The sequence below is a fragment of the Aulonocara sp. 'chitande type north' Nkhata Bay genome, linkage group LG3, assembly GCF_057382095.1.
Source record: "Aulonocara sp. 'chitande type north' Nkhata Bay isolate Kocher_YH1m ecotype deep benthic linkage group LG3, A_spYH_male_GT1.1, whole genome shotgun sequence".
Taxonomy (NCBI): Eukaryota; Metazoa; Chordata; class Actinopteri; order Cichliformes; family Cichlidae; genus Aulonocara; species Aulonocara sp. 'chitande type north' Nkhata Bay.
The window spans coordinates 22,000,146-22,010,378 of NC_141346.1; the positions used below are offsets into that span (position 1 = coordinate 22,000,146).

Here is a 10,233-nt window from a genome sequence, read left to right on the forward strand (position 1 = left end):
GGTCCATCTGGCCAACAGACTGCTGAACACTTCATAGACACTTCACTTTCACTTCGACATTATGCACTCCATACTCTACTTATATGACATTTCATTTGCACAATATTCAACTGCTGACCTCTGTATATTTTATTTTATATACATTTATATGCACGGAAAAACACGTAGAAATATATACATATATATGTAATACATATCTAGAAAAGTACATTCAATCTTATATTTGCACATTATTTATTCTTAAAATTCTCACATTCCTGCTCTTATATTTGATTTGATTTTCTGCTGACATGTGTGACAGAAGAGGTCCATCTACAGATTCTAAAGACATGTCGCACAAAACTATATTTAATCAGACAGCATGAAAAAAATCTATTTGATTCATAGAATACACATTACATCATTTGATTACAATTTGAAATAATTACACTATTAGATGTTGATTTTACACAGACACCACTTAAACACACTATTGAAATCTGATTGGATTTCAACCAATATAGTATCTATTAAAGAGCTGAAGGATTAAGAAACACTAAAATTAAATGAAAGCTATCTTATCTTATTAAATACACAACATATCTAAATAAATACAATTAATATCCTACAAATTCTATGGAGACAGAAGAAGTCCATCTACAGATTCTACTGTGATCATTAAACCACTACCATCTTTAAAAATAGCCTATTACACATTACAACACCTCAACACCTGTTAAAATTCTGGGTAAGACTTTATAACCCAAACATTTCTACATGAAGCAAAATCTGTGCTATAAATCACTATTGGATAAAAAGGTTCATATTTATATGTTTATATTATAGTTTATATAGTTTACATATCTCAGCTACTACAATGTTGAATGTCGCTGGATGGTAAAACAAATATAATTAGACCTGTTGCCTGGATCTTCCCAGACTGCAGATTCAATTCAATTCAATTCAATTTCAAGATAATTTTTGTTAGAGAGACTTCTGGATGTTATTCAGATCCATATTTTTCTTCTACTGAGTTTCGACATTTTACTAAAAATAAGTGTCCATTTAACTATAACTTAGTTATACCTGCCCTTTGGCATGTGACTGTTGAACGGACTCATAACCAGTCAATTGACATACAAAGTGTCAGTATATGGGCCATTTGAAATGTGTTCTGTAAGTTAACAGAAGATAAATTAAGATATATATAATTCCTGGGCAAGTTTACCTGACACCATTGCTATCACATAGCAACAGTCAATCAGTTTCATCTTATACCAACAATGTATACGATATACAACAACTATCTAAAAGCTGACTAAATACCAGAAGTTTCAGTCACCATTCGTAAACTCCTCAAGCCTAATTTCTTGCTACCAAAATAAAATATTCTGTTTTCTTTTCTCCAAAACTTAAGGTTAGTATCATTGCAGAGCTACTAAGGTCATGGTTCCAGTTGTATATACTTTTGAACAAACCAGCACAGAATAAAAAGGTGTTTCTTTTGTAAGTACAACTCCAATTCAAAAACTGCTGTGATGCTGTGTAAAGTATGGATAAAAGCAAAATGCAATGATTTGCACATCTCATAAAACCATAACTTATTAACATTAGAACACAGAAAACATACATGAAATGTTTCAATTGAGGAAATGAATTGTTGGTTTTAAGTTATTACATCATTTTCAGTTTGAGGGCAGTTACATGTTTTATAAAACTTGGGATGGGGACAACAAAAGGCTGGGAAGGTAAGTGGTAATAACAAAAACAGCTAATGAAACATTTTGCAGGTCATGACTGGGTATAAAATGTGCACCTTGAAAAATGTGTTTTTCAGTACTTAAAAAACACTAAAGGTATAGGAATACATAGAAACTACATCTTGGACATCTGGAAAGGCACCATCATTGCTGAAGGATCCTTATAGATTTTAGAGCATCATATGCTCCCAGATGATGCCTAAACTGTATTCTGCCATATATAATAGCCTGGCATCACAGGAGAAGAATTTGGGTGCTGGACAGTCCTGCCTGTAGTCCAGACCTTATACCAACTGAAAACACTTGGCACATCATGTAAAGAGAACTATGACACACAGGACTATCAAGCAGCTCAAATTCAACATTGAACAAGTACGGGACAATATCCCCAAAAATAAGGAGGAGGAAGGGGGGGATGTGAAAAGACAGACTGACACATGAACTAGTTTAACCGTATCTTGTGAATTATTTGTGATTTAGTATGAATTTTCAAAGTGGTACAGTTACTCATTCATCACTGTTAATTCCCATTTATTTAATTTTTGCCTTCAAGTGAAAATGTGATATTAAAAAACAAAATAATATTTTTTTTGTAAAAGAAGCAAAAATAAGCAATAAATGCTGTTCTGATATTCTCATTAACACCTTTACGCCTTTATTCATTGTTATACAAGCAACATGAGAGTTTTCCTATCTTGTGCAGATACAGCAGAGGTAACACCAAAGTGCTGGGCAGATTAAACCAGACTGTACTCATTTGCACTGCACACTTCACAGTGCTGCTTAGCAAAGGTGAGTTGTCCATAGCTATATAAGCAAGGAGCCCCAGAAACCACAACCAAACAACACAGGTGATAGCTGTAATGTTGTAGAAAGCTTTAACCTTTGACTGGTTATGCTTCTCCTTTTCTCCATGTTGCTGTCCTGGCCCTGGGTGAATCAGAACCCAGAGTACAGAGAGACTGCAGAAAGATATGAGTAGTAAACACAAAGCTAAAAAGCAAAACAACATTATGATGCTATTGTTAATTGTATATATAGCTGTAAGTCCAAAACAAAGAACCCAAGCACAACCAGTGGTAATGTTTCTGATCCTGGCCCCACGGGCATTTCTTAATCCCAGGTAAATGATGGGGTGAACTACAGCCAAGTAACGGTCTACACAGGTCAGGACATGAAAAATAATCTCTCCATAGTAAGTAAACAAACAAGCAAAAGACCCCACTGTTTGAATCACTGTCTGAGACGTGTATATGCCACCATACTGGATAAAAATCCCCAAAACCCAAACCAGCTCCATGGCAGCCATGTGGTAGGTAAAGATGTCAGAGTGGCTTGCTGTGTTGAAGGAGCGCTTCAGCCTCCATTGTTGGCGACCAAGATAAAGGACAAGGCTGCACAGAGGGAGGAGGAGGATGATTCTCAATGCAAAGACAATAGTTTTGGAGTAAAAAATGAATGTGGTGCAGTTGTAGACCAGAAGATTGTTGGAGGTGACATTGGAGGAGTTGGAAAACATTTCCGCTGTATACGTTGAAAGTCGTAGGAGATAAAAGTAATAAGAGAGTAAGTGTGTGAACAACAACGAGAGAAAAGAGAAAGTGAAAAGAGACTGAAAGACATCCTACATGTGTTTCAGTCTCTTTTCAGTCATTTACAGTAAATTTAACTGCAGCATACAAGAAATCCAGCAATATATCATGGCACTGTATTTATTTATTTATTTATTTATTTATTTATTTTTTGCCTGTCCCATTTGGTTCTTTAGCCATCAGAATTGTTGTCTGAAGACCAACAAGGATACCCAATGGATTTACTTTGCCAAATGGATCATTGTGGCATTGCCGTATTGGTCCATTTGGTCGATCTTTGTTTTTATTATTTATTATATTTTATTTTCAGATGTTACAGACGGGACAGACATGAGTGAGGGATAGGAAAGGGAGAAAGAAAGAGGAAGGAAAGGAAAAACAGAAGGGGAGAGGGACAGTGAGAAAGGGGGGGAGAAAAAAATGTTATGATATTAAGTTTATACAATAACTGATAAAGAAGGACAGGTGAGAAATCAAAGTTAGGGGTCGGTTTATTTTAGATAACTACCCCTAAAAATCCTGCAAATTTAAATATAAGGAAACCAATCATTTGATATCCTTAATAGTAACAACACTAAAAGAAAAAAAAAAACTAGAAGAAAAAAAGAAGTTGAAATACATAAAGCAAAATGCTGCGTCAAAACTCAACACATCTAGAGGTGAAACGCTCGATGGCTAAAAATTATCTATGATAAGTTTGTTTTTTTTTCTTTTGCGTTATACTTACTTGTTGTATACATGTTGTGTTTGTTTTACCTTCACATTCGACCAAAATACTGATTTGCAATGATCCATTAATATAAGTAACATTTTGACTATGTTTTAAAATTAGTGAATGTTATTTCATTGTGTTCCAAAAATTTAATCTAATTAATTTAAATCTAATTCACAAATAAAAGTTTATTAGATTGCACAACAATGAGCACAACAATTGTGCAATATATTAGCTAGTTCACAAAAAGGACAGTGTTCGTTGTGGTCTTTTAATGCCATTAATGCATTTTATCAGTTCATTTCATCTGTGTATGAATTGCAGTTTTGTCAATAAGGAGCCATTTCTTGAGAAGTGAACTCTAAACTAAACAACATGAATTACAATAACAACAACAATAATAATAATAATAATAATAATGGATTGCATTTATACAGCGCTTTTCGAGACCCTCAAAGCGCTTTACAATTCCACTATTCATTCACTCTCACATTCACACACTGGTGGAGGCAGCTACGGTTGTAGCCACAGCTGCCCTGGGGCAGACTGACAGAGGCGAGGCTGGTATATCGCGCGATCGGCCCCTCTGGCCAACACCAGTAGGCGGTAGGTGAAGTGTCTTGCCCAAGGACACAACAAGCATGACTGACGATTATACTGGAAGCAGTATCACTGAATTATACTTACATCTTACTTATCACTTCATTATACTAACCACTTTTTGGTAGGAATGAGTGAGTTTTGTCAATTAAACAAAAAATATAAAAAACATTTAAAAGTATCTGAAAATTTGTAAGCGCTGATACGTTTGTAGTCCTTTCAACAGCATCAGTAAAATTAACAACTTAAAAATTCAAGGAGAAACAGGCCTTTAAAAATACTATACCTTGTTAGAAGAATTGTTTCGTGTTGACGTTTCTCTGATAGATTTTCTCCTGACTCTGAGAACTTACTGAGTGGCTTGGACTTGCACTTTATTTGAATTTATGACATGTCCTTATTTGCAGAGCATGTGATGAGCAGGGATGAGTTAATGCAAAACTGGCAAAGATTTTTGGATACTTTCACGGTAAATTTCAACAGGCAAATATTTGCTCTCTTGCTGACACGAAAAAGGTGTGTTTAATCACCAAGTTTCACGCGATAAAAACAAGTTTATTTAAAGGGCATATTCATGTGATAACAGCAGACTGACTGTTTACAATATACATCTTTTCTGGTTCAGTTAATCATACATTTAATCACATTAATTTGTCAAGGATATAATTGCAACAATGTATTTTTCTAAGCATGTAAACATTATACAGACATGATCTGAATACAGTATTCAAATCTTCTTGTCATTCTAAATATGTTTACCCATCATTAACAGAGTATAATAAAAAATTTGACTTTTATGAGACGATACAACTACTGTCAGAGCCTAAAGCGCCAGAACTCGTTTGTCTAAAAAAAACAAGTATGTGTCTGAGAGAGAAAAAAAAGCTGAATACATATAACTTAGAGTTTTTAAATGATGACTTCATTTATTAAATGCTAATCAAACCTATGTGAAAAAGTAACCTCCTTGTCATGTTTGCGAGGCAAGCCATGTGGAATTATTAAAGGACCCAAGATGCGGGCGCTGCTGATGTGAGTGAGCTTTATTGAGGAGGATGACATACAACAAAAGGCAAGGGTGGCGAGAACAGAACTTACTAACACTACGACGAAAACAAACCTGATACCTTGAGACCAGGGCCGGCCCGTGGCATAGGCCGTATGCCATATAACTTAGAGTTTTTAAATGATGACTTCATTTATTAAATGCTAATCAAACCTATGTGAATGCACATCAGAAAACACAGGGCTTAAATACACATAGGGCAATCAGGGAATAGGAGACAGGAGGGAGACACAACTGGGAATAATTGGACATAACGAGACAAAAGGAAGCGAAACTAGAAACACTGACACGAGAGACAGACCTTCAAAATAAAACAGGAAACACACCGACTGAACTCTACACATGCAAACTTAACACAGACTGGGGAGACAGATCAAAGGAACGTGAAACGTGGATCAGGAGAGTACTAGTGATGTGCGATACCACTGATTTCCTTTCCGATCCGATACCAAGTAATATTCAGGGTGGTATCGACGATACTGATCCGATACCGATACTTTGTACAAAACGGATTTTATTTATTGTATCTCAAATTATAGCGTCATAATGATTACAGGACATCAGAATACCTTCTTCTTATCACTTAATAATGCAGGGTTCATTATATAGAAATAAAAAAACTAAAGTTGTGTGCTATTTGAACACCTTGCCTGCCTGGAGGACTAAAGGACTCCGTGAGAGACTCTCACCCTAGCAGCACCTGTCCCTCTCCTCCTCTTCAGTTCGCCTCAACATACGCTCGTCATATTTTGTGATATGATTTACTCTGAGGTGTTTGACAAGGTTAGTGATGTTGCCACAACCATACATGCCAACCCTCCCGATTTTTCCGGGAGAATCCCACCTTTCTCCAGATTTTCCACCCGGACAACAAAGTTGAAAAACCATATCGCAGAATTCATAGCGCGGCCCAGCCAATTCCAATTTCCAACAATGACGGCAGCGACTTAGTTTTAATATCACTCTTATTTCTCTTTCTGGGTCGCAAAAAAACTTTTAACATATTTTCAGGTGAGAATGTAGCTGTGTAAACTTCAAATATCTGAGCCGACCGACACATCGTCTTCAAACCCCCGCGGTCTTTCACCACTCGGGTTAAACATGATGTACAAGTCACTTTGATAACTTAAAAATGTTCTTGTTTGGCTTTTTCAGTGTTTTATTTGTTCGTGAGTAAATCGGTTTGGCTGAGATTAAAGTTATTAGATTAGATTAAATTAAATTAAACTTTATTATTCCCTCGGGAGGGTTCCTCCGGGGTTTTCACACAGCTGAATAAACGTCAAACAGAAAACTGATTAAACAGAAGAGTTTACGTCAGTGTCCGGTTATATTTTAGACAGCAAGGAGCAGACGGCAGAGTTTCACTCCACCGAGGGAGCTCGTGACGTACTACCCGGCTTTCTTTAGACCGCGAAGGCCGGTCCTCAGGTGGAAGCAGCCTCTGAATTTGGACACCCCCGCTGTTTCCGGGCCGGCCAATAATAACGGTGACATTTAACGTATTTTATCCGATAAATAAACCCTGTAAAATATATTTATCCGCCCAAACAGCCCTTTTGAATGTCTCCCTAATTCTGAGGTCTCAAGGTTGGCAAGTATGGCCACAACACCTCACTTTTTTTGCCACATTTATTGCAAACCACGGCTCAGCTGTTTGTGGAGGTAAAATACATCCGCACAATTACGCTCAGCCATTGTTGTGAGTGCGCACGCCAAGGGGCTGCGAGACATTTATACAGCCGTATTTCGCACATGACTATGAAAGGCGGAAGAGGAAGTAGTTCCTTTGAATGTAGGCAATCCGAATGTTATAGTTTCTTTCCACTGTGTTCCTGTTAATGATAAACTACAAATTTACTCTAAATTACTAAAATATCGATATTTTAATGTGAGAATCGATTCTAGAACATAAATGATTGGTATCAGAGGAATCGATATTTCAGGATCGATCCGCACATCACTAGAGAGTACAAAGGACATGAAACTCTAGGGATAATCATAAAAAACAACCCAAAATAAACAAAACGACAGAAGATTAATAAACTTAAACATAAACACTGAGTCCACAGACTCCGGACCATGACACTCCGTCCCCCTTCTTCCACACCACCATTAAATAATGAATCAGTTTCACCATCCAAAAAAAAGAAATAAAGTGGAAAAATACAGATGCAATTGCTGCTGTTATGGAGTAGATAACAAATTTTTTCATGCGAAAATCTATATTTTTAAATATGTAATACTATAGTATGGTAAATAGTAAATGGCCTGTATTTGTATAGCACTTTACTTAGTCCCTAAGGACCCCAAAGCGTTTTACACTACATTCAGTCATCCACACATTCACACACATGTTCACACACACACACGCACACACACACACACACACACACACACACACACACACACACACTGCTACATTGTAGCCACAGCTGCCCTAGGGCGCACTGACAGAGGCTGCCGGACACTGGCGCCACCGCGCCCTCTGACCACCACCATAGTAGTGCATATGCAATCTATCATCCTTAAGTTAACCCTCGCATTCACTTATTCTTATAAAAACAACATGTGAGTTTTCCTGCCCTGTGTAGATAAAGGAGAGGCAAAATCAAATGACTTGGTAAGTTGAACCAGCTCAGGGTGTTGGTTCATCGTGATGTTAACAAGCAGCCCTACAAACCACAACCAGAACATGCCTAATACAGCTGTGATGGTGTAGAAAGCTCTCTGCTTTGTTTGGTTGACCAACTCCTTTTCTCTGACTCTGTCTCCTGGCCCTGAACGAATCAAAGCATAGAGAACAGACAGGCTGCAGAAAGATATGATTATTATTGACAAAACCAAAGTACAGAACAGCTGAATGGTGACGTAATTACGGATACAAAGAGCTTTAACTAAGGTCAGTCCAAAGCTCAGCAGCCAAGCACATCCAATGCTGATGTTTCTCATCTAGACCCCACGGGCAGTTCTTAGACTCAGGTAGGTGATGGGGTGAACAACAGCCAGGTAACGCTCTGCACAGGTCAGGATGTGTAAGAATATCTCCACAGAGAAAGTGACGTAATGAAAATATACTCCTGTCACTGCCATTAATGAGTGATTAGTGTGTGTGCCATATAAATAGAAGAAACTGCCCAAGATCCTCATCAGCTCGATGACAACCATGTGATAAGTGATGATGTCGGCGTGACTTGCTGTTTTAAAGGAGCGCTGCTGCCTCCATCTTTGGTGAGCCAGGCAGAGGACCAAGGTGCAGAGAGGGAGGATGAGGGTGATTCTCAACGAAGTGAAGCCAATGTTCATATAAAAACGAACCGTCGAGCATTGGCCACCCAGAACATTGTTGTAGGTGGATGAAGAGTTAACAGACATATCTGCTGTTAGAGAGACGAATAACACAAGGAGAAGACAAAGAAAAGGGACAGTGAAAATTTAAAGGAGTGATAATTTTTGTTATTCTAGTACTGTAACTCCAGTGTTTCTCTGAGTCTTTTTCATTGTTCTTGTTTCGACATGACGAATGACTTCTGAATTCTTAATTCAGCTCAAGATGCTGTAGATTCCCGTCAGTAACACTTTCGGTCTGCTAGTGAAACTTAGTTCTATTAATCTGCGCTTGAACCGGAACCGGATGTAAGTCCCAAAAAACTGAATTGTAGAACTGAAACTGAATGGAGAGAAGTGAATCTGAAATTATTTGAGAGCTAAATTTTTAAAGGATAAAATACAGTTTCAAAGCAAATGAATTCATTTTCAAAATATAAAATTCAATTTCAGTTTAGTGATGATCATTTTCAAACCAATAAATTGAATTTCAAATTAGGCTAATTCATATTCAGTTTGTAAAAGCATTTATTCTAGTTACAATTCAGATTCAATCCGAGCAATTCAAATTCGAATTTAACTTATTCAAATTCAGTTTCTGATGGCACAGATTTCTGCCCATAGTTTGGACTTGCACTTTATTTGAATTCATGACATGTCCTTATTTGCAGACCATGTGATGAGCAGGGATGAGTTAATGCAAAACTGACAATGATTTTTGGATACTTTCATGGTGAATTTCAACAGGCAAATTTTTTGCTCTCTTGCTGACATGCGACAGAAGCAGGTGTGTTTAATCACCAAGTTTCACGCGATAAAAACAAGTTTATTTAAAAGGCATATTTCATGTGATAACAAACAGACTGTTTACAATATACATCTTCTTTTGTTAAGTTATTCATACATGCAATCACATTATTTCTCCAAAATATAATTACAACAATTTATTATACTACACATTACAGAACAGTACCAATAACACAGACACTATTTAATTACAGTATTCAGATCTTCTTGTGATTTAGTATATTTGCTGCTATGAGAATCTCCTGTACACCCACATCTGTCTACAGTGCTAAATTAAAAAAAAAAAAATCAGTCTTAGACAAACATGAGATCAAATCAATTTAAATTAGAGTTTTTAATTAGTTTAATTAGCCCCAAGGCCCAACCCAAAACAGACACAATAATATCATC

The 10,233-nt window shown here is 36.9% G+C and overlaps 1 protein-coding gene and 1 pseudogene across 1 annotated transcript; both read right to left on the minus strand.

The window, feature by feature from the left end:
* Positions 1–2,394: 2,394 nt before the first annotated feature.
* LOC147334553 (uncharacterized) lies at positions 2,395–3,258 on the minus strand. The gene has a single exon (XM_086287366.1). The coding sequence runs from the start codon at positions 3,256–3,258 to the stop codon at positions 2,395–2,397; it is 864 nt and encodes a 287-aa protein (XP_086143492.1).
* A 4,997-nt stretch (positions 3,259–8,255) lies between these two features.
* Positions 8,256–9,084, minus strand: LOC147334554 (uncharacterized; annotated as a pseudogene).
* Between the last annotated feature and the right edge of the window lie 1,149 nt (positions 9,085–10,233).